The 24,150-nt window shown below is 48.5% G+C and overlaps 1 protein-coding gene across 2 annotated transcripts in view; it reads right to left on the reverse strand.

Annotated features, from left to right (window-relative positions):
• Window positions 1-21,523: 21,523 nt before the first annotated feature.
• Window positions 21,524-24,150, reverse strand: part of LOC138250219 (organic solute transporter subunit alpha-like) — a 531,589-nt gene continuing 528,962 nt past the window's right edge. For both annotated transcript variants that reach the window (XM_069204817.1, XM_069204816.1), the window contains one exon: window positions 21,524-23,438. In XM_069204817.1, coding sequence (XP_069060918.1) covers window positions 23,251-23,438 — 188 coding nt within the window. In that variant the 3' untranslated portion in view covers window positions 21,524-23,250. The remainder of the gene's footprint in view (window positions 23,439-24,150) is intronic.

Here is a 24,150-nt window from a genome sequence, read left to right on the forward strand (position 1 = left end):
CAGGTGGCGGAATGGGCTGATCCTTGGCCTCGCTAGGTGGCACACTAGCAGCCCTGATGGGTGTCGCCCGCGATGTGACCGCACTTGCTGACACCACTGTGCTGGATGATTTGGTGGCTGAGGTGTTGGGCTGGGACCCGGACAGCCTGGCCCTAGGGGAAGGACAGGGGGAGGTGTAGGGAAGAGGTCAAAGTTTGCGAGGAAGAGTTTCTTTGACACACTGGGAGGGGAAGATGGAGGGGGTTTGGGAGTGGAGGAAGAGGTAGTGGTTGTAGTAGGTCTACGTCTGCTGAATTTGTGTGAAGGTGCATGGGCCGGAGGCTGTTGTGAGGTGGATGGCTGTTGGGTGGGTGTGTGCCTGCGTTTGTGTAGTTTGGGAGGAGGGCTCACAGACACACTGAGAGAGGACACAGGGGACGTGTTCATGGTAGTGGGGGTGGTGATTGCACGTGAGCGGTGTATGGTGATGGGCGTGCTGGTGATGGAGGTAGTGGCTGAGGATGTAGTGCATGCAGGTGTGAGTGGAGACGAGACTAGGAGGGAGCAGGAGGACATGGGGGGGGCACAGTGGAGGCAGTGGATATTGGTGTGTCTGCATGGGTCTGGTGCTTGTGTGAGTGCCTGTGGGATGTGTGGTGCTTATGTTTGCCATGTCTACTCTTGTGTGTTGATGAGTGTGCATGCTGGTCTGAAGGTGTGCTTGGGAGAGGCTGAGGTAGAGGGGATTGGGTCTGGGTAGAGGAAGTTGGAGGAGGAGGCTGGACACAGGGACAATGGCTGCCATCAGTGCTGAGGCCAGAGCCTGAAATTCTCTCTGTTGGGCCGCCACCCCAGAATGAATGCCCTCCAGGTATGCATTTGTTTGCTGCAAATGGCTCTGGACACCCTGGATGGCATTCAAAATGGTTGATTGCCCAACAGTGAGGGATCTCAGGAGGTCAATAGCCTCCTCACTGAAGGCAACAGGGCTGACTGGGGCAGGGCCTGAGGTGCCTGGAGAGAAGGAGATGCCCACCATCCTGGGTGAGCGGGCACGGGAAACTCGATGAGGGGCTGCTGGGAGGGAGGTGCTGGTGGAGGGGGGGTGGCGGCTGTACCTATTGTTGGGGTGGGCACAGAGGTGCCCGCCACCGCAAAGGAGCTCACATCAGACGAGGAGTCGCTGTCACTAGTGTCTGCTCCTGTCCCCGTTGTGGAGCTCCCCTCGCCCTCCATCCCACTGTGCCTTCAGACTCCGTAAATTCACCCTCCAGGGCCATGTGGGTTGCAGCTCCCTCCTGCTCCGGTGCCAATGCTTATCCGCCAGATTATGCTAATGCACACAGTGACAGGGTGACAAAACAAAAAGGGGGTAAAGACACAAGAGACACAAGGTCAATGCCTGCAACACCACTACCGTTGGCGGACACAAAACACAGGGAGCAGCCCTATGCACTAGCTCATGCTTTAACAGTGCAGGGGAAAAGCATATGCCCATGGGGGACTCTGTCTAGACCCATTTCATGCACAGCTGGAACCTATAGGAGCCTGACTAGGTATAGAGGGCAACTACCACCTTTGGGGTTGGAGTGGTACTGAGTCTGGAAAACAATGGATGTACCTTGGCGCGTCTGCCCTGGCTGAGGGGAACCCACAACCCACCTCAACCACCCAGACACCCCGTCAAGCGTGCAGAGTCAGCTGATTGAGACTGTACTCACCCCCTTGTGGCTGCTGTGATGCCCTCAAGCGCCCATCCAACTCAGGATATGCCACCGCCAGGATCCGGTACATCAGGGGGGTCATGGTGCAACGGGCACCCCTTCCACGTTGGGAGGCCATCCCCAGCTAGGCCTCTGCCGTCTTCTTGCTCCAGCGGCGCAGGTCCTCCCATCTTTTACGGCAGTGAGTGCTCTGTCTATGGTAGACCCCCAGGGTCTGCACTTCCTTGGCGATGGCACGCCAAATACCCTTCTTCTGGTGGGCGCTGACCTAGAGGAATAGTGAAGTAAAAATGGATGTTACTCCCCCGTACAGTTCTTCTCACTCATTGGCCACAAACCTCCCACCCTGGCCCAGAAAAACATACACTTACCATCCTCACATGCTGGCCTGTGCCCCCCTCGTCTCTTCCATCCACGACACTCCATACAATCATGTGCCATCCATCATGCACACAGTTTACTCACCTGTTTGTCTGGAGGACTGTAGAGTAGCGTGTACCGGGGGAGAACCCCATCCACCAGTTTGTCCAACTCCTCCGCAGTGAAAGCAGGGGCCCTTTCCCCAGACACTATAGACGGCGTACATCGTCATTGGCTCCTAGAACCCATAGGGCCCAGTGATAACCAATGCTAAATTGCGCAGCGGTCTTCGACCGCCTACCGCGACGCTGCACAACACCAGCGCAGTTCCCTCATTTCCCCTTGTCCCTCCTTACAGGTCAGGCAGCCGCCATTTCAGGTGGCCACATGGCAGGCCAACTAACTGTGTCACAGCAATTTTGGCCAGGAATACGGACAGACAAAGGCACACAAAGAGTATTTCATGATTTAGCTAAACAGCCTTGTGAAACCTATGTGGTGTATGACCCTCTGCTTACCCTTCTCCTCCATAGGGCACGTCCGCTGGGGCAGGTGATGAGATGGTGGCATCCTCCAGTGTACAGACCCCTGGTGGACCTGTCGACAATGGAAGACAGACACATCATTATCACTTACAGACTTGATTGTGCCACAATCCAGGAACTGTGTGCCCAGTTGGAGCCAGACCTGATGTCAGCTATCTGCCATCCCACAGGAATACCCCATCTAGTGCAGGTCCTGTCAGTGCTCCATTTCCTGGAAAGTGGCTCCTTTCAAACAACAGTGGCCATGGTATCAGGGATGTCACAGCCAATGTTATCTAACGTGTTGTCCAGAGTGTTATCTGCCCAGCTGAAACACATGTGCAGCTACATCATGTTCCCTCAGGTGGAGGATTTGCCCACAGTGAAAGGTGACTTCTATGCTCTGGGACATATCCCCAACATTATTGGTACCATTGATGGTACACATGTGGCATTTGCCCCCCCCCCCGCAGGAATGAACAGGTGTACAGAAACCAGAAAAGCTACCATTCTATGAATGTGCAGATGGTGTGTTTGGCAGACTGGTACAGCTCCCATGTGAATGCCAAGTATCCTGGCTCAGTGCATGACGCTTACATTTTGAAGAATAGCAGCATGCGTTATGTGGTGGGGCAACTCCAGAGGCACCGTGTGTGGCTAATAGGTGAGCCCAAGGTCCCCACACAGTTTAAATAAGTGTCTGGGTATGGGAGAGTCCCTAATGGTTGGAGGATGTCTTAACAGTTGTCCCTCGATATTTTCAGGTGACTCTGGTTACCCCAACCTGTCATGGATACTGACCCCAGTTAGGATTCCCAGGACAAGGGCAGAGGAACGCTACAATGAGGCACATGGGCGAACTAGGAGGATAATAGAGCCCACCTTCTGCCTCCTAAAGGCCAGGTTCCGGTGCCTCCATCTGACAGGTGGCTCCCTATATTACTCACCAAAGAAGGTGTGCCAGATTATCGTGGCATGCAGTATGTTGCACAACCTGGCTTTGCGACGCCAGGTGCATTTTCTGCAGGAGGATGGGCCTGATGCTGGTCTTGTGGCAGCTGTGGAGCCTGTGGACAGTGAAGAAGAGGAGGCAGAAGAAGAAGATATAGACAACCGAAACCACATCATCATGCAATACTTCCAGTGAGACACAGGTAAGAGGATGGCACTGCTTCTCACATCTCATACTCCTGTAGGACATAGCATAAATCTGCGTTTTTACTTCTGTGTATGGACACTGACATGTCACTTTGGCTTTCCATTTCACAGATCTGGGTCCCACTTTGGGCCCTTTGCTATGTTTACTGCAGCCCAACAACTGTGTAACCATGGTATGCGAACATGAACATTGACATTGCTAGATTTCCGAAAGGTTGCAATTACACATTTGTAAAAGTACAGACTGACTCCAGATTGATTTGTGATTCAAGGGTGTTTATTTCTGTGCTAATAAGTGGAGGGGGTGTGCAATGGGCTGGGATGATGGTGGAGGAATGTCCATGGTAGAGTTCAGTTTCTTGGTCTCACAGGTGCATTGTCCAAGGGGGCATAGGAAGGGGAGCAATGGCAGTTTAAGGTGGACAGGGTGACAAAGTGGGAGAGAAGGGTGACAATCAAGAGAGTGTTATTTCCTGGCGGGGTCTTGGCAATGTTCTCTGTCTTGTTCCTGGATCTCAGGGACCATTTGCAGGCCAGTTCTCCTTCTGCAGGGGGTGGGGTGCTAATGGCCTGTTGTTCCTGTGGCAGGGCCTCCTGTCCACTAGCGCCGGCGGAGGTGGAGGGCTGTTCATCGTCCAGGCTAGTGTCAGGGGCCTGTTTGTGTGCCTCTGTGTCCCTCATGGTGTTGGCCAGGTCTGCCAGCACCCCTGCAATGGTGACCAGGGTGGTGCTGATGGACTTCAAGTCCTCCCTGATCCCCAGATAGTGTTCCTCCTGCAGCCGCTGGGTCTCCTGAAACTTGGCAAGTACCGTGCCCATGGTCTCCTGGGAATGGTGGTATGCTCCCATGATGTTGGAGAGTGCCTCGTGTAGAGTGGGTTCCCCGGGCCTGTCCTCCCCCTGTCACACAGCAGTCCTCCCAGGTTCCCTGTTATCCTGTGCATCTGTCCCCTGAACCGTGTGCCCACTGCCACTGACCCCAGGTCCCTGATTGTCTTGGGTTGGAGGGTTTGCCTGTGGCCCCTGCAGTGGTGGACACACTGCTGATTGACGTGTCCTGGGGACAGAGGGATGGGCCCGCTGGGTGGGTGCTGTGGTGGTGTTTCCTGACTGGGGAGGCTCTGTGATGGTTTGTGACTGTGGCAGGGGAACCGACTGTCCAGAGGTCCCTGATGGGCCAGGCTGGTCATCCAGATGCAGGCGTGCAGAGCTGCTGTCGTCACTATGGGGCTCTTCTGTGGGGGGACTGGATATGTCTAGTACCTCCTGTCCGGTGACGTTGGGTATGGGTCCTGCTGGGGTGTAAATGCATAGTTTTAGTATCTGTGTGTGCCATCTTGTGCATTGGGTGAGTTACCCTCTGCTCCTGTGCTTGCCTTGTTGTGTTTGCCATTGTGTGATTAGTGTTTTGGGGTCTGTGTGGGTGTCTGTACTGGACATGCTTTGGTAATGGGTGTCCATGCTTTGGTGTTGCATGCAGGGCTTGGTATTGGGATGGGTGGGTTGTGATAGTGGGGCATATGTGAGGTGTTGGAGTGATGGGGTGAGGGGAGAGTGGGGGTATGTGATGGCATGCAGGTGGGGTGGGGGGATATGGTAATTAAGATTTGACTTACCAGAGTCCAGTCCTCCTGATACTCCTGCGAGGCCCTCAGGATGCAGTATTGCCAAGACTTGCTCCCCCCATGTTGTTAGTTGTGGGGGAGGAGGTGGAGGTCCACTGCTAGTCCTCTGTACAGCAATCTGGTGTCTGGATACCACGGAACGCACCTTCCCCCGTATGTCGTTCCACCTCTTCCTGATGTCATCCTGTGTTCTTGGATGCTGACCCACCTCGTTGACCCTGTCGACAATTCTCCGCCATAGCTCCATCTTCCTAGCAATGGAGGTGTGCTGCACCTGTGATCCGAAAAGCTGTGGCTCTACCTGGATGATTTCCTCCACCATGACCCTGAGCTCCTCCTCATAAAACCTGGGGTGTCTTTGAGCTGCCATGATGTGGCATGGGTGATGTGTGAGGTGATGTTTTTTGTGCTGTGTGAAATGTTGTGTTGGTGTGTGTTCTTTGAGGTGCGTGGATGTTGTATGAGTGATGGTGTGGTGTGCTTGTGGATGTTGGTGTAGTGTTGGCTATTCTCTCTCTGTGCTTCTTCACAAAAATGTCGTTGTAAGGGGTTGTGGGTTATGTGGGTGTGTGTTTTATACTGGTGTGGGTGTGGTGTGTGTATGCGTATCAGGTGTATGTATTTAGAATTGTCCAATGTGGTTATGTTGTGTAAATGTGTGTGTATTTTGAGCACGTCGGTGTGTACCGCCAATGGTTTACTGCAGTTGAAAGACCGCCGCGTTGATTCGTGGGTCGTGATAGTGAGGGCGTATTCCTGTTGGCGTGACGGTGTGGGTTTTCGTATCGCCAGTTTTCACTGACCTTTGGTGTGGTGGACTTGTGTGGGTGTATGTATTGTGGCGGATTACGAGATGTGGGTCGTAATACCTGTAGCAGATTTCTACCGCGCCCACAGTATGTTGGCGGCCTTCAGCACGGCGGTAAGCGGGATTTACCGCCAGGGTTGTAATGAGGGCCTTAGATTTCAATATTAATCTCACTGAATCATTTATGATGATGTGGTTCAAAGGCAACCAAGATCATAACCCATTTTTTAGCCAATAAAGAGTTATGGAGAGCCTTTAGAACTAAACAACAGCAGAGCTGAAATGGGGCTGTACACAAATTTGCAACTAAAATAGAGGAAAAACAATCAAAGTTATAATGAAGCTATATACATTAAAATGCATTTTGTGGGCTCGTACGGGGCTGGAGTGTGAGGCTAAATAAATCCTGAGCCCCTTTCAGAGGGTGGAGAACTTGATACGTTTATTCACATTCCTGAAATCGTTCCCATATTCCATCTACTATTTTGAGCTTGGTACACCGCATATTCTTAATTTTATTAAAGCTTGCCTATTTTGCTGTGGGTGTCAATCTGGGCAAATTCGAAAGTGGGTTCCCCAAGGCTGTTATCAAGGAATGTCTGTCATTGGATGCCATGAGAGCGATACCGTGACTGTCATATTGAAAACATACTCTTTTCCGTGGGGATCCCCGAGCTGTATGACGTTCTAGAAAGCATTGGTGGCACTACCAAACTTAAAGCCTTTGTATTATGCACATCAAGAGGCTAAAAGAGGGTAAAATGAAAATTCTACACCAACAGTGAGGGAACATTCTGTGTTGATAATGCAACAAGTACCCGAATTTTACTTTTTATTTATTCATAATGTTCAGTACAGATTTTGTTTAATGTGTTTGAGTTTGAAAACATTGCATTTTCTGTTCGCATTCCCAGTGAATGGCACTTGGTTTCAACACCTACTTGTTTGCCCATGTGGCAATGTCTCTGAACAAAGCACCTTGCACACTATGGTATTCTATACTGTATCTAGTTTTCCCCTGTAATTGTTTTTAGCCCCTCTATTTAATGATTCTAATGAGTTATCATTAATTGGCAAACCTTCTTATTCAACAGCTTCACTCAGAAAGGTTTTGTTGTGCAGTAATCCGTTTTATCCCCCTAGCCTTGAAAACTAGGAAATCCTATGGAACTGCCAATTCTTTTCCTGCTTTCGATTGTGTTCTATTATTCGATTTATGTTTTTAATTATTTATCTGTATTTACTATGTACTATTTGTGTGAATTGCTGTGCTTCATTAGGCTTTCTTATAGTTGAATAAAGATTTTATGACTGACTGACATAATTGATGACATCACTGAGGATATCATCCACGATACTGCTCTTCACGTTGCTCCATAAACCGTTACTTGATCTTAAAAAAGGACGTTGGTAGTAAAGGGCCTACAATAGGATGCAGCGTATAATTACAGTGTGTACGTGTATGGGAGCATAGAATTAAAATATCACAGGCCCTGGAGCCAAGTCTTGTTGTGAGTGCCAAAGGTTTTATGGTGCGAAGATTATCTATCAGTAGAGTTTCAGATGTAGGGAGCCTACTAAACAGGGTAAGGGCTAAAGACACCTGGGGCCCCATGTACGATCGCAACATTTTGCGAGCCCTAATTGCAACTTTTTGCAACTCAAAATTAGGAACTCGCAGAAAGCATTGTATAAAACTGTCTCAGACAGTGGTTGCAATTCCCAAATGAGTCCCAAAGGATTTGCCTCATCAATATTAATGAAGCAGGTTGCAAATTTGCGACCAATTGGGATGTTGGCCTGATGGGGCCAGAAGACCACCATGTCTGTGATTGCTTTTTAAACAAAGCAATTTTGTTTAAATGGAGCATGTTTTCCTTAAAGGAAAACAGTAAGTATTTCAAAATTTAAAATTAAGGGTTCTTTTCATTTTTTAAGAGTAGGCAGTGGTCCGTGGGGCACCTGTCTGCTCTTAAGAAAGATTGGTGCCCACATTCACAAAGGCTGCAAATTGGCTACCACACAGAGTTGGTAAAATGTTAATGTATTTCAACAGCATTCCAGTCCCAAAACATTCTTACATGCCCCTGCGGCTCGCTATTAGGAAGGAACGCCCTAAACACACCCCTTCCTAATACTGACTCACAAACCCTATTTCGCGATTTGGTTATTGGTTACCGAGTCGCAAAATAGGGCTGGTACGTCAAAAGGCCATTTAGCGGTCGCAAACACACCAAATTTCCAATTTGTGACTGCTAAAAACGTTTGTACATGTGGCCCCTGGTATGGAATGCTCAGTCATGTTTCAATGTGGATTGAAGCTTAAAACTAAAATCTGTTCTCCAAAATGTATGAGAATACCCAAAACATCTGTTCCGAATAGATTATCCAACTATAGATGTCTGGGCATATGCCCATGTTAAATAGTTGCCATACATTGCTGTAGACGAATTCTATGTAAAGTGGAAGTTTATAACATATGAATGTTTATTTGCATAACCTTCTGACGATTTTGAGACACTGAACATTGTTCAATAATGTAGAATGTATGGGTGACCAACTTAGAGAGGGTTTAATTCACAAGGTGGTTGTAAGCATGGCTCTAAGATTGACTGCTGTTCTGCTGTTCTCCAGAATGTGAGTAGGATACTTTTGAAAAATATTGGGGCAGATTTAAGAAAAGTGGCGCTGCACTGGGTGCAGCACCACTTTTCTTGAACTCCTTAGCACCCCCTACCACCACTGTTCAAAGTTTAAAAAGTGGGTCACCCCATAAAAGTCTATGTAGGCATTTTTCTGATTGTAAGGTGGTGAATACTATTAAAAGGAATTGAACACCCATCAAATGTGGGTTAGATGACAGATATGCTATGTGTCCTGCATTTTACCAAAGGTTGTGTCCATTATGTCCAGGCCTTGTGCTAAACCACCTGCAGACAGCCAGTCGCCCTGCAGTGTGTAGTGGGTAGTTAGCTGTGGGACACCTATCCTTGAACCTACTTACACCAACAACAACAAAAAGCATGCTCTGTGAGTAAAGTTCCACCTTTGTGTTAAATTTGGTATAAATCTGTATCGGAGAGAAAACTTTCCTGTGGGAATTGAAATGGGAAATTGCTCTTTTGTGGTCTAACCTTTTTTTTTTTTATAACCCATTTTTGATGGAGGGGTGCAAAAAATTACATAAAGGAGCCAAAGATGGTGAACTTTTTTTAGAAAGTTGTCTGCAGATTTGCCAAGCGGTGACTGTTATTAAAAAACAAAAAAAGTCTTCCCTGTGAAAAGTCTGGCTGACCTACAACTATACTGGCGCACTATATATAATTTTGTCTCAAGTCCATATTTTCGTATGTGATGTGCAATCTGGCATATTTAATGTATTGCATGATATCATCGCACATTCATTACCTAGTCCTCTGTCAATTCTTGCTTCTTACATACAGTCACATACTTTTTGCATTTGAAAATTTGAAATCATCATACATTTATGACCTAGGCCCTCATCATGAACACAGCGGTAAACACCATCGACCGCCGTGGATACGGCGAACAAAAGTACGCCATTGGCAGTGAACATAAACCTGCCATATAATGATGAAAAAATCAGAAACCGACAAAAATCTCCCTGCCACCAGTCACAGCCAGGACCTTGTCGGTGGAAATGCTGAACCTCCCACCCTGCCACCAACAAGCACACAAACTCCCCGTCCTCCAAATAATGAAGCACAAATCACTGCAGCGGTCAGTGGAAGCCGAACGACCATTGGCGGTACAGACCACCACGGGCGGCAAGTGGACCCAACAGCAAGAAATGCATACATTGGCAAGTTTGAAACCCACATACCTGACACACATCCACAACACTATAAAACACTCACAGACACGCCCTACAATCCTTTGCAATGAAATTAGGCCAACTGATACAGAGAACCCCAGAAGCAGACACCGAACGCCACAATGCACAATACATACACCCAACCACACAAGAGCACCCTCACCTAGATCGTCAACAAGACACCATTCACAACACACACCATGGCACAACCAAACACCCATGCTTCACAGAAAGGGAGTTAAGGACCATGGTGGACGAGATCCTGAAGGTGGAGCCACAATTATTGGGGGCACAAGTCCAGCACACACCCATTGCCAGGAAGATGGAGCTGTGGCAGACAATAGTCAACAAGGTCAATGCAGTGGGACACCATCCACGCACTTGGGACGACATCCGCAAGAGATGGAATGACCTGCGTGGGAAGGTCAGGTCCATGGCATCCAGGCACCACATTGCAGTCCAGAAGACTGGGGGAGGACCTGACTGCACTGACTGGGAGGAAAAGGTACTGGCCATCCTGCACCCTGAAGGACTCACTGGAGGAATGGACTTGGGAAAGTCGTCTACATTTACCCCATCTCCATCACACCTGTAATGCATGCACCACCTCACCCCTCCAACTACCACCAGGACCACAACCCCACCCAGGCCACAATCACTACATCCAGTCCCCCTGCATGCCCACAAACCCACTAACGGGCCCACATCCCTCCCCCTGTGCACAGCCACCCACCCCTGCAAGGAATCACAATGGCCTACAGCAACCAAAAAGCACCTCCACATCCTAAGCAAAAAGCAATGCTAACCTCAGAAAAGCATCCTGCATGGCCCCAAAGTGTGAAAACCTGCACAAAACTGCCCAGCCCTGTGCACCCAATCCGATCATGCAATTGTAACAGACATGTCCATTCCCCCCAACAGGCACCACCACCCAAGCCACCCTGACGAACAAGACAAGGACTGGCAGTGCCCCACAGGGAGACAGAGGCACCGCCCAGGACACTGGGGATGGAACCCTGGACATTGACGATCACCCTGGCCCTCACACAGTCCTGGACTGTCACCATCCAGCAGCCCCACCCAGGATACCACTGACACCCCTACCACCCAGCCAACAAAATTAGCCCAGGTCAACCGTCCCCACACCTGTGTATCCAGGCCACAGACTGGTGGAACACATGGACAGAGGCCACAGTCACCCCCTACTAACAGGCAGGAAGACGATGGCCCCAGTAAAATTGGTACTGCCAGACCTGTGCAGGGGACACAGGCACAGTGGGCTAGGCCCAGTGGGAGGGCATCAGTGGCCCGGGGGGAGGCCACAGGATGGATGCTGCAGCCCAGGACGTGATCTTTGAGGTCCTGGGAGCATACCACCATACCCAGGATAGATTGGCCCAGAAAGTATCCACCCTGGAGCAGAGTCGAAGGATGCAGCTAGCACACCACCAAGAGGCCATGGAGCAGTGGAAACTGCACAATGCCACAATGGCCAGCATGGCAGGTGCGCTGCTGCACCTTGTCCCAACACAGCCTGAGGCCCATACAGACCAGGAAGCCCCTACTACAGGCCAGGGTACAGACCGGAAAACAAGCATCAGCAGCAACTGCACATGTTCCACCCTGTCAGGACACACAGGGGACATCCATCTCAACCCGTACAGGCCAACACCAGGCACCCAAACTGACCCTCAGGCCCAGATATGTCACTACAACACCTGCCAAGACGAAGACCCCCTCAAAGAAGTGACTCTGACAAGAACTGTCATCCATGTGTCCCACTGAATCAACAACCAAACCGTGTGAAAATACAACAACCTCTTGTAAACATAGATGGACCTACCACTGCTGCCAACAAATGCTACGACCATGTTGCCATATTGTACAACCACCACTAGCTCACTGCCATCACTGTAATCTGCACAATTTAATCCCTGCACCAAATAAAACACCGGTTCACCTGTTACAATGTCCCCTGTCATTATGTTGAAACAAAGTGAAGTATGTATGCAACTGTATTATAACTCATTTAATATTATCTGAGTAGCAGGAAATGCACCACACGCATTACATGTTGTTGTGCCTGCAGATGTGTTGAACTATTATACTATAATGTTACCTGTCCTATGCAGACCTGGTCACAGTGGCAATGAGTATTGACCCAACACCCCCCTAGATGACAAGGCACACTGACAGTATGCTGCATAGACAGCAATCTCATCCAATTGTCCCACAGAGTTACTGGAAGTAGAGTTGTATCTGTTGGGTCCTGGAATTTACATCTTCCACCTCATCATCACCATCACTCTCATCCCCTCTCTGAGAAGGCTGGTCTGGATATACAGAACCCTCCTCCAAGAGGGGGATATACTTTCTCACAGCCACATTGTGCAGCATGCAGCAGGCCACCACTATTCTACACACCTTTTCAGGCCAATTGGCCAGGGAACCACCAGAGATATGTAGGCAACGAAATCTAGCCTTCAGGAGACCTATTGTGCGCTCTATCACCTTCCTAGTACGCCCATGAGCCTCATTGTAATTCCTCTCTCCATCTGTTCCAGGATTCCTCACTGGTGTCAGGAGCCAATGCAAGCTGGGATAGCCAGAATCATCTAGGAAATGGTGCAAAACAGGACTGTCATTGACAACCCTCAGAGCCAGACAGCCTGGCTGTCTGCTATGTGGCAATAAGTGTCAGAAACACCTACCTCTGATCCATCCTCTGTCCTCTTGTAGTTGTTCCATCTTGTGTGGCACACTACTGTTCCTTAGCACAAAGGAATCATGGACTGATCCAGGGAACATGGCAGTCACATGTGAGATGTACTGGTCTGCAGTACACACCAATTGAATGTTCATGGAATGAAAGTTCTTCCTGTTTCTGTACACTTGTTCACTGACTCTTGGGGGGATGATAGCTATGTGGGTGCCATCGATGGCACCTATCACACGGGGTATGTTGGCAAAGGCATAGAAGGCCTACTTAATGGCAGGGAGGTCAGCACTTTGGGGAAAACTCACATAGGACTTCAGGTGTCGTACAAATGCATTCAGGAATCTGGACAGTATAATGCTAAACATTGGCTTGAAAAACCTGCACCCATGCCCACTGTCACTTGAAATAAGCTTGTGGCCAGGAAATGGAGTGCAGAGAGCACCTGCACTTCAGTTGGGATGGCATGCTGATTACGATTAGCCAGTCTCAGAGCTGTATCCAGTAATGCACAAAGTTAATCAATAGTAGCACGAGTGAGTCTGTAATTGATAATGATGTGACGCTCCACCATGGTCCGCAAATCAACAAGTGGTCTGTACACTGATGGGGCCCTCCCTAGCCACAATGGTCTGTACCTAGGAGAAGTTGAAAACACGTGTGAGGAACACACATACATCTGCACACATTGTTTCTCATTCAGCACTGCTGGCATGAATGTCGACGACACAAATGCTTAGTGTGTGTGACATTACAGCAACATGACCACAATGATATATCAGGACTGGTCCGGTGAGGTATGGTATATTGTTTCATGCCTATGGGTGTTTAGGGGACAATAGGGCCTGCATACTGCTGATGAGGGTTTTACAACTGCGTAGTTATGGCCAAAATGTCTGCCCTCTGTAATCCAGAAGTGTTGTGGTGGAAGTGACCTCATACCTCAGCGGTTGACGTAATAGCGTAAGGTGGTATTTACCGCCGTGCGCAAATTCATTGGTTAACATGGTTGTCAATGGGCATTATTAGCGTATCATGATCTCCGCTGGCGGTGACAGTGCACACCACTGCGGTGCGTACGCGAACTCGTCACCCCAACTTCACTCGACTCCCTGATCTCGTGCATGCAGGTACTCCACTGAGTGTACTGCTGTGTCCTGCTTCTGGTCATGGAAATGGCACGTGTTGCAGGGGAAAGGGACCCGGCCTTCACCAACAAGGAATTGGAGAAGCTTGTGGTCCTGCCCCTGAACGCCAAGCTCTACGGTCGGCCAGAGGTACAGGTGAATAGGAGGATTGAGGTGCATGGATGTGTATAATAGTGGTTGTTGGCTGCATACATGTGTGCATTTGTAATACTGTATGGTCCTGGGTTCCTGACATGCTGCGTGTGGGTGTGCTGTTAGGCTGTTTGAAATGTCTGTCCCATAGTGGACGTATAGCCAGCTGTATATGATTGGCCATTGTCTTACCTCAGAGTTACTTTTTCTGTGTGTCCCTTATAGGTAAGCGCCCACCAGAAGAGGGGACTTTGGCATGCCATCGCCAAGGAGGTGCAGACCCTGGGGGTCTACAACCGGCAAAGCACCCACTGCAGGAAGAGGAGGGAGGATCTGCGGCGCTGGGCGAGGAAGATCTGTGAGGCCCAGCTGGGGAAGTCCTCCCAACATAGAAGGGGTGCCCGTCGGGTATTGACCTCCCTTATGCAACGCATCCTGGCAGTGATGTACCTGGACATGGATGGGCGCTTGAAGGCTGCTAAGCAGTCACAAGAGGGTGAGTACATTTACCATATTTTGGCTCCTTGATGGATGTGTGTGTGTGTGCGTTCATATTTATGCTGTCTAGTGGCAGGGACTCTGACTGATGTCCATCAACATAATGGCCCCTGTGGGGAGTAGGGGTGTTAGGTTCAAGTCTGCAGTACGTCAGGTCCTTAAGTTCGTTGGGGAATGGCTGTAAAGCAGGGTTCTGACCACTAGTCAGGGGCATAGCCATGTGTATAGCAGTAGGTGCTGCCTGGTGGAATATTTTCTGGGTGGGTGTATGTGTGAACCAGTTATGTACCTCCATTCAGCTATTTACAAGTGTCTCTCCTGTTTTGTCTCCCCATCCCTGTTCTCTTGTTTTGTCTGTGTACCACAGCATCATCTGGTGAGGGAGCTGAGGCACCGGGGAGTGAGGAGGCAGCGGCCAGCGGATCCTCGGAGGCAGAGTCATCTGACACCAAGGGGACCAGTGGGTTGGAGGGCGAGGGGAGTACCACGGTGGAGGCAACCACCACTGGAGGTAGTGACTCCGATACCTCCTCCGATGGGAGCTCTCTGGCGGTGGCAGACCCTAGTGGGCCCACCTCTACTGTGTCATCTTCCGCCACCCCCCATACCATCACCGCCCTCCCAGTTGCTCCCCACCGAGTTGCCCGTGCCCGCTCACCCAGAAGGGTGGGTGTCTCCTTCGCCCCAGGCACCTCATCCCTTGCCCCAGTCAGCCCTGCGGCCCTCACGGAGGAGGCTATTGACCTCCTGAGAACCATCTCTGCAGGGCAGACAACCATTGTCAATGCCATCCAGGGGCTAGCATCAGAGGGGCAGCAGTGTCTGGCCTACAGAGATCTTTTCAGGCTCTGGCCTCCTCTTTGACAGCAGCCATTGTCCCTGGCCATTCTGTCCCCCTTCCAACCACCACTACCCCTTCCAGCACCCCACTCCCTTCACCCGTCCAAAGCACATATTCTGACACGCAGGCACACACCTCAACAAACAAGAAGCACACTTCAAAACAGAAGCACCACACCTCCCTCCACAAGCATACACCCAGCCAACATACACATGCACACACACCAACATCCACTTCCCCCAGTGTGTCCACCTCTTCCACCTCCTTGTCTGTCCCCTGTACATGCACACCCACAGACACTGCACCCTCATTCAATGTTGCTGACCCTATTCCTGCAGTCACCACAATAGCACACATCCATTCATGCACCCCAGACACCACACCTGCACTCACCACAACGACTTTAGTTGACACATGCAGCACACTCACCAGACTTGCAGACATCCAGACAACATCCATTTACACTGGCAGCCTGTCTTGTCCTACTGTGTCCACCCCCTCCTCCCAAGACACTCAAACGCACCAAAACACCCACCCATCACACATCCACAACACCTCAGCATACTGTCCAGTCACCTGCAACCACGTCACGCACACCTACACCTGTTACAACCACTCCCTCTACCTCCACTCCCACGCCTTCCTCCAGGTCCACCCCAATTGCACCTAAGAAACTTTTCCTAGCCTGTGTTGAACTATTTGAACCCACTAGCCCACCCTGTCTCTTCCCTAAACGTGCTCACCTCCTTGCCCTGTCCACTCCTCCCATGTCACAGCCTGCCCTTGTCCACCCCTCCCATTCCCGTGCTACCTCCCCTGTGAGGAAGAGATCCCGTGCTGGCCCATGAACATCTGCCGCACCCCAGGCCAAGTCCACTCCACCAGCTGCTGTGACAAAACCTAAGCCCCCTCCACCTTCCAAACCAAAATCTAAGCCCCCCTCCCAGTCGTAAATCCCCATCCCCACCACCCCCTGCCACTGTTCCCTGAGGTGCCTGGATGCCCCATTGTTGCCCCTCTGAGGTGGAGTACCGTTGCACTTGTGGGAGTCAAGTTGGGGCCATTGTGGCCCATCGGACTTCCTTGACTATGGACTGGCCATTGGCCTTATTTGCACTTCTGTTGCTCAGTGAGCACAATAAAGGTTAATGTGTGGCCTGTGTTGTTTGAGGCACACTCTGGATCCGTGGTCTCTCGTTTCATTGTTTGGGGGTGTTGGGCACATGTATGTACTTTAGGCAGGTAGGATTTGCCTTGTGTCGGGTAAGTACCTCTTGCTGTGGGGTGTATGGCTTGTGCTGCTGTGAAGGGTTGTGGGAGCGTTGCAGGGTGGGTGGAGTGGGTGGGTATGTAACTGTGCCCTTTCTTCCCTTGTTTAGTAGGTTGCAGTACTTACCGTCGCCGTCTTCGTCGGCGGTCTCGGTCGTGGAGGTATATGGCAAGGAGCGGTCTGGCATGATCTGCAACTCTCTCTCCATGTCTGCTTCGGCGTGTTGTGTGACCCTCCAGTGAGTTTTTCATTATATTTGACTTGTTTCCGCCTGGCTTTGCATGGCGGTGGTTACGGCCCCGGAACTGACAGCGGTCTAGTGCTTCATTATTTGATGGGTGGGTAGGGCCTTTCCGTCGGCCTGTGGGCAGGCTCTGCCGTCGTTGTCGGCACTCCTCTGCTAGCGGTGAGTGGTTTTCAGGATGCCTGTGTTTCAGTTGGTACATTATTTGGCGGTTCTGACCGCATGTCTACTGGCGGTTGTTACCGCCACCGCCGGCGGTTCTTTGTTTACCGTTGTGTTCATATTGAGAGCCCTAGTCCTCTGTGTCAGTCATACAGCACCCACTTTTTTATTTGATTTGGATCCATGGCTTAAACTATTATATGTGCAGCTATATGTGTACGCCTGACAGACATGACTGTAGTAAGTGGAGCCAAGACATTACAAAAACAAATCTGTACACTTTATGGCTGTTAGACCTGGCAGCTTTTTTGGTGTGTCTCCCCTGTCTTTTTGCCTTATGATGTCCTGTTTTTATGGTATACTGGACTCTGTTTTTGCTGGTTTATTGTCTCTGCACACTTTACCACTGCTAATCAGTGCTAAAGTGCAATTGCTCCCTATATAAATTGTACTGTTGATTGGCTTATCCATGATTGGCATATGTGATGCACTGGTAAGTCCCTAGTAGAGTGCACTAGAGGTGTCTAGGGCCTGTATATCAAATGCTACTAGTTGGCCTGCAGCACTGATTGTGCCACCCACATAATAAGCCCTATAAACATGTCTCAGACCTGCCACTGCATTGTCTGTGTGTGCAGTCCTGCACTGCTAATTTGACCCCCTAACCTTCCTTTTAACTACATGTAAGGTACCCCTAAGGTAGGCCCTAGGTAGCCCCAAGGACAGGGTGCAGTGTATGTTCAAGGTGGGACATGTACTGGTGTGTTTTACATGTCCTAACAGTGAAATACTGACAAATTCAGTTTTCACTGTTGCAAGGCCGATCCTTCTCATAGGTTAACATGGGGGCTGCCTTCAATTATCTTTAAAGTGCGGTTTCCCTTTGAGAGCAGATCGAGATTTGGAGTTTGGGGTTTCTGAACTCACAATTTAAAAATACATCTTTTGGTAAAATCGGTTTTTAAATTGTTTGTTTGAAATGCCACTCTTAGAAAGTGGGCATTTTCTGTCTTAAACCATTCTGTGCCTCTACCTGCTTGTGTATTCCATATCTGGGTCAGACTGACAGTTTGGCTGTTGTGAATGCTCTCTAGACAGTGACACAAAGGGAGCTGAAGTGTAACCTGCATATCCTGATGGGCCATCGGGGCTAGAGTGGAAGAAGGAGTGGTCCCTTACACCTGAAAGGGCTGTGTCTGCCCTCACACAATGCAGTCTCCAACCCCCTGGAGTGTGTCTGGTGCCAGACCTGGGCAAGGCAGGATCTTGTGAACAACAGATACTTTCCTTTGAAGTATGCCTACTTCAAAGGCAGAAAGGGGTATAAGTAGTGGACCCAAAACCCCAGACGTTTAGAATCTTTCTGGATCAAGAGGATCCTCTGCCAATGAGAAAAGCTGAAGAGCTGGAGGAGGAGTACTGCCTCTTTGCTGTGTGTGCTATGCTGGGTTGATCTGCAGTTGCTGCTTCTGCCTTAACAGAGAGCAAAGGGTGAACTTTGCTGTGTATCCTGCTTGGAAAGTTTTCCAAGGGCTTGGAGACGAGCTTGCCTCCTGTTGGAAATCTCAGGGATATCAAAGACTTCAGTTTCATCTGCCTACAGCACTGGGAACTGTTTTGTGCTGTTCAAGAAGAAAAACCGCTGTGACTCAGCCAACGAAGAAGCTGGCCTGCACTGTGACCTGCCGATGCCGCACGGAGTCGCACTGCCCCACTTCGCACCGCCCCACTTCGCACCGCAACCTTAGTCTCACTGATGCTGCCCATTGATGCCGCCACTGAGATGCTGCTTGCACCGTGACCTCTGGGCCCTACACTCTGGCACCGCCTTGCTCACACTGCAGCCTGGGCATCTCCGAGGCCGCCGCTCCTGCTGACACCAGTGCCACTGCCCTCACTGTGGCCTGGGGACTCCCATTCTGAGGAACACGAAGCACTGTCCTGTCCCGCACCGCAGCCCTGGTCCACCGACGCCAGCACCTTCGACTCCAGTGTTGCCAACAGGTGTTCCTGTCTGCACCACGACCTGTGGACGCTGCACGGAGCTCGTCCCGCACCTCACTACTGACTTGGGCTAACCGATGACAGCGTTTCAGCAACGACGGTGCCGCTGCATGCATCGTGACCTGGTGATACCGCATGTTTCACCGCCCTGTTTCACACCGCAGCCCCGGTGTCACCGAAGACACTGGACGCCATCACCGAGGTACTGCCAGCACCATGACCTGTGGGCACCGCACGTCGCATTGTCCCGCTTCACACTGTAGCACCAACGCCATCCACGCCAGAGTTCCTGACTTCATCAGCCCGGCGTTCGATCTGCAACGCATGTGACATTAAGGGCCCGATGAGCCCCGCACCGACCCCCGGAACCGACACTGTGACGCCAGCGACGCTGCTCTCCGGATCTCATCACGAGGATCACAACGCCCTGCAATTCCAAAGGTGCTGTTTGTGGGTCTTCCCAACACCGTACCTGGCCTGCGACGCCGCGGCCGGACGGTTTTGTTGACCACGACACCGTGATAGCCCCAGGTCTTTTTAAGTAACTGTTGCAGAATTCATATATTTATTACTGTGTGTATTTGGTCTTGTTTTATATAGATAAATATTGGCTATTTTTCTAAAACCGGTGTGGTGCCCTTTTGTAGTGTTTTCATTTGTTACTGTGTGTTTTGTGCAAATGCTTTACACATTGCTTCTGAGATAAGCCTGACAGCTCATGCCAAGCTACCAACGAGGTGAACAGGGGTTATCTGCACGAGTATCTCCCTTGTCCTGACTAGAATGAGGGTCCCTACTTGGCCATGGTGCAAACCGACAGCCAACTAGAGACCCCATTTCTAACAATGGCAATTTCTTATCATATCACTTGTGCAGTAGGTGGTGAAATAGAAGGTGCAACAGTAGCTTATCACTTTGGCCTAGGTAGCAGCACTCACCACTATATGAGGAGTGTTAGAAAATCCACATTTTCATAACACACAGATATGATCATTGTGATCCTGGAAGACTAGCACAGAGTTTCACATAGACAAATTAAAATGTTGCTCTGTGATGGACATGAAGGAGGGCATGAAGCAGGAAACACATGCAGTCATGATCCTTTCCCACGTTCCATCTTCCTTTGCATCAGGCTGCTGGAAAACAGGCAGGGAACAACAGGACAGTAAGCAAAGCTGGAGGAGGGGATCAACTGCAGGGCGGGCACCAACAAACACCAACAAGGATAAGGATGATGCCACCACCAGCGAGGTGTAGGTGTGGCCACCTAGAGTCAGACACACTACTTTACAAAACATCTCCGGATGAAGGCTTCAGGCAGACACAGGTCACTCTGTACACCACCAGCCATGAAGACACTGATGATGAGTCCCCTTCTGGGCAGGATGATACCAGGACATCTGAAGGTCCCTTGACATTAGAGTCTGATGCCATCTACAGGTCAGTGTTGATGTCCCAATAAGTGCAGGGCTGATGCTTCTATTCGTTTTTCTCCAACAAACAGGGTCCACCTATCAGAAAAGGAAGGCTAAGAGACAGCTTTGCCCTTGACACCCATGAGCTCTCAGGTGTGGCTCCTCTGCCTTCTTCTCTAATTATGTGTTGTCAGGAGTCCAGAAGGCCGTCAGCAAATTGGATACTTGTTAACAGTCCATGACGCCCCTCATTGTCAAGGAGTTTGTAGTGACACACCTGGGCTTCCAGGACGAGGCAAATGCCTTACCTGACCATCACTGGGAAACAACTTTCTTGTTATTCCCTTGAACTACTGCTTTCTCCAGCTCCCCACACACTGTTATTGATTTTCCTAAGTAATCCATTGTCTCCATTTATTCTTCGCACCCAGTGTCCACCATTCTTCACAAGATGTCTTGTCCTGCCCATGTATCCCAATGCCTGTGCCTGAGGAGGTGGGTATAATGCAAATCACTTCTGAAATGGAGGATGGGTAGGAGCTTGTGCCCCAGCACAACCAGGAGGAGACCACATTTGGGTTGGGAGAATGTCTTTCTATTTTTGTTGAATTTTTGTAGGCTTTTAGTTTTCACTGACTTCGATTAAAGACATCTGGACTTGTAATTGGACCTTTTATTTGTTTCCTTGTGTTACCCCTTTTGATGTTGTATAAAGAGATGGCTCTCAAAGCCCAATGGTTATCGTGCTTTAAAATTCTTTTTCTCTACCTAGACTCATGAAGCATTTTAGTTAGGTATTTTCTTCCTCAAGGACAGTTTTCACCCAATCCCTACCATCTAACAACAGACCATATGATCCTAGTTTTCATCTTTTTTTATACTTTCTTGTTTAAAAATATTTTATAATTCTTGAGTTTGTTTCTATTGTGTGCATTCTGTCTGAGGATTCCTGTTGATGGATGTGTGTGTTAACCTGAGGGAAATGAGTACCTGACCAAGTTTGTTCTACACATTACATTACTGCTGGACCATGCTCCAGCCTTTACAAGCAGGTACACTTAAGACAAGACAGCAGAAAAGTAGATGCAAAAGATATTTATTATTCCAGTGACTGAAGGAAAGGTTTCACCACGAATTTACATTAGTGGAGCAGAAGTTCAGAACGAGAAAAGAGAGATGCTTGTTTTCAGCTTAGAGCAGTGTTGGAGATTCAGGATATTGTCTTTGCGGAAGAACTGATTTGTTAAACCCTTTACTTTGAAGTGACTCGTGCTAACTCGTCTTCTTTTCTTTATAACTCAGCTCGATTTGAACTTCATATTGATTGATGCATTCATGTAATGCCTATTGATTGATACTAACTTGAAGAAGTTGCTTTCTGCAAACCTTTCCACCTTTAAAAACCTTTATGGTTTTAAAGTTTATCATTCTTCATTGTGGACCCTAATGCGTTGTATGTTATTTAAATGTACTGAATTGTTAACCGGCCTCAGCTGCGTATTTTTTTATTATTCAGATTGCACTTTATGGCCCAAATTTGTGCAAAGAAAAGCACTAACGTAAGTATGACCCCAGGTCAGTCGAGGTGCCTGCTTTCCAGTTTTACATTTCTAAACGATGCACAGATTACCCTTGCGTATTCACTACTATTGTCCAAAACCTCCTTGGGTTTAGTTATTGATTTTGCCTTCTCCATCACTGCTGTCAAAAAGTTCTGTTTACTAAGGGCCCTCCTATACAAAAATCAACCCTTTTCTTACCTCGAATACCTTTCAGCCCGATTTCAAAACAATTATAGAGATATGCTTCAGTTTAAAATGCTTGCTTTTTACAGTGTGTATTTGTATCAGGGATGAAAATTTGTTCTTGCACATTAGTCTCTGCTCAAGCACTGTTAACATTCCTTCCAGCATGCACATATTTAGATAGGTTCAATTTCCTCCAAGATAAGTTATATCTTCTCTCACAGCGTTTTAGCAATCACTGGATATGTTTGAGATCCTTACCTGGACATAAATCAAGATATCTCTTGGGTATGTGGTAGAAATAGCCAAATAATATGTGTAAGGTGCCGAGAATAATATGTCTGTATGCTAACCCCAAACCCATGGGTCACTGCATCCAGGTAAGTTCTAAACATTTGTAGGTCACTAGATACATTAAGCTCAACATCCGTCTCCTACTTTATGGTTGCCAGATTATCATCACTTGCCCCATTTTCCCTCCGACTTTCCTGAAGTTAGGTTCATCATCGAAACTTAGAATACTCTTCGCAGATCCTTTTCTCAGTCTTGGTCTATTTCAATTCTCCCCCTCCTTGAGCCCTTTGACTATCGACTGTGGAGCACCAGCAATAAGCATTGCAAAGTCCGCATGGTCTAATTCCGTTCAGCAATTTTCAGTGGCCAAATTAAATCATGTTTCAAAATAGATCAAGGTCTTTGGCCACCATCTTCTTCCTCTCACATTTCTAATCACATTTGTTCAAAATGTACAAGTTTATCAAGGTGGTTAAAGTAAGATTATTGAAACCAAATAAAAAACAAAAGTCAAAACGTGAATAGAGTGCATATGTTTACATTGGTGATGTATGCAGAGCTTAACGTTAGCTATGTTAACTGCATTGTAGGTATACATGATTATGTTCACCAATACTCAGTGATGCTCTGTAAATATCAGTAATGTACTTGAGTTCAATAAAAAAAAACCGATACATTTCCAAGATGAGACAGGTGTGTGTCTTGTCCAAAAAAGGTCTTATAGCTAGTAGATTCTCCGGTGCAAAAACACGGAATCAGAGGCTCGGTCTAGATGGTCATGGTGGTATCTTCCACAGACTTCCCATTGAGAATTACTTTTATATTTTGCGTGTTGTCATTGGTCTCCTGGTCATCGACCTCTGAGAACTCGAGCTCTTCGTACCTCTTCCTATAGAAGACTCGGGAGAGCATGGTGATCAGAAACATCTCCATAATAAGGAGTTGCTGGTTCATGTCTGTGAAACAAAACGGGGAGAGTTTTATCAGCAATCATTGACCAGGTGTCAGACTGGTAGTTCTTGCAAAGTGTAATGTGTCAAAAACAAAAGCAAAGAACGTACCGCCTCATACCCTAATGTTATTTAATCTGCAAATGCAGTACAAACAAGCATTCCTCTTAATCACTGACAATCCTATTGATCCCTCCATGCATTACTATGTGCCAGATTTAGAAGTACAAACATCAGGTGAGAAAAAACAACTCTCAATAATGTTATGATCTGAGTGCATTAACACTTTAAATGGGACTTGATCGAAGAATGTCATTTTTCAACCATGTTCAACAAAAAAGCGTTACTTTCTGATAATCATAGTTATGGGCATCATGGACTGTTCTTCATGAACACTCAATAATCTCTGTTTATCTTCAGCGTACCAGAACATTTAATGCACCTATTTTGTTATTTTAGAAACAAATCAAATACAATGACCAGTTAGCAAGGACAAGAAAAATAAATATTATCTAGTGAATAAAACATTTTCTTTTGTGAAAAAAAGGCAAATGCAGAAAATGAGACCAGATAAGCATGTATAAAGAAACACAGCTTCTTTAATGGGGCCAGCACGTCCACCCACTGACCCACACTGGACTGCACAAGCTGGGGGCAGCAAAAATCGTTTTTGGATTATAAATTGCAATAGGAATATCATCATTAGTATTTTTACCAA

Source organism: Pleurodeles waltl, chromosome 8 (genome assembly GCF_031143425.1).
Source record: "Pleurodeles waltl isolate 20211129_DDA chromosome 8, aPleWal1.hap1.20221129, whole genome shotgun sequence".
NCBI lineage: Eukaryota > Metazoa > Chordata > Amphibia > Caudata > Salamandridae > Pleurodeles > Pleurodeles waltl.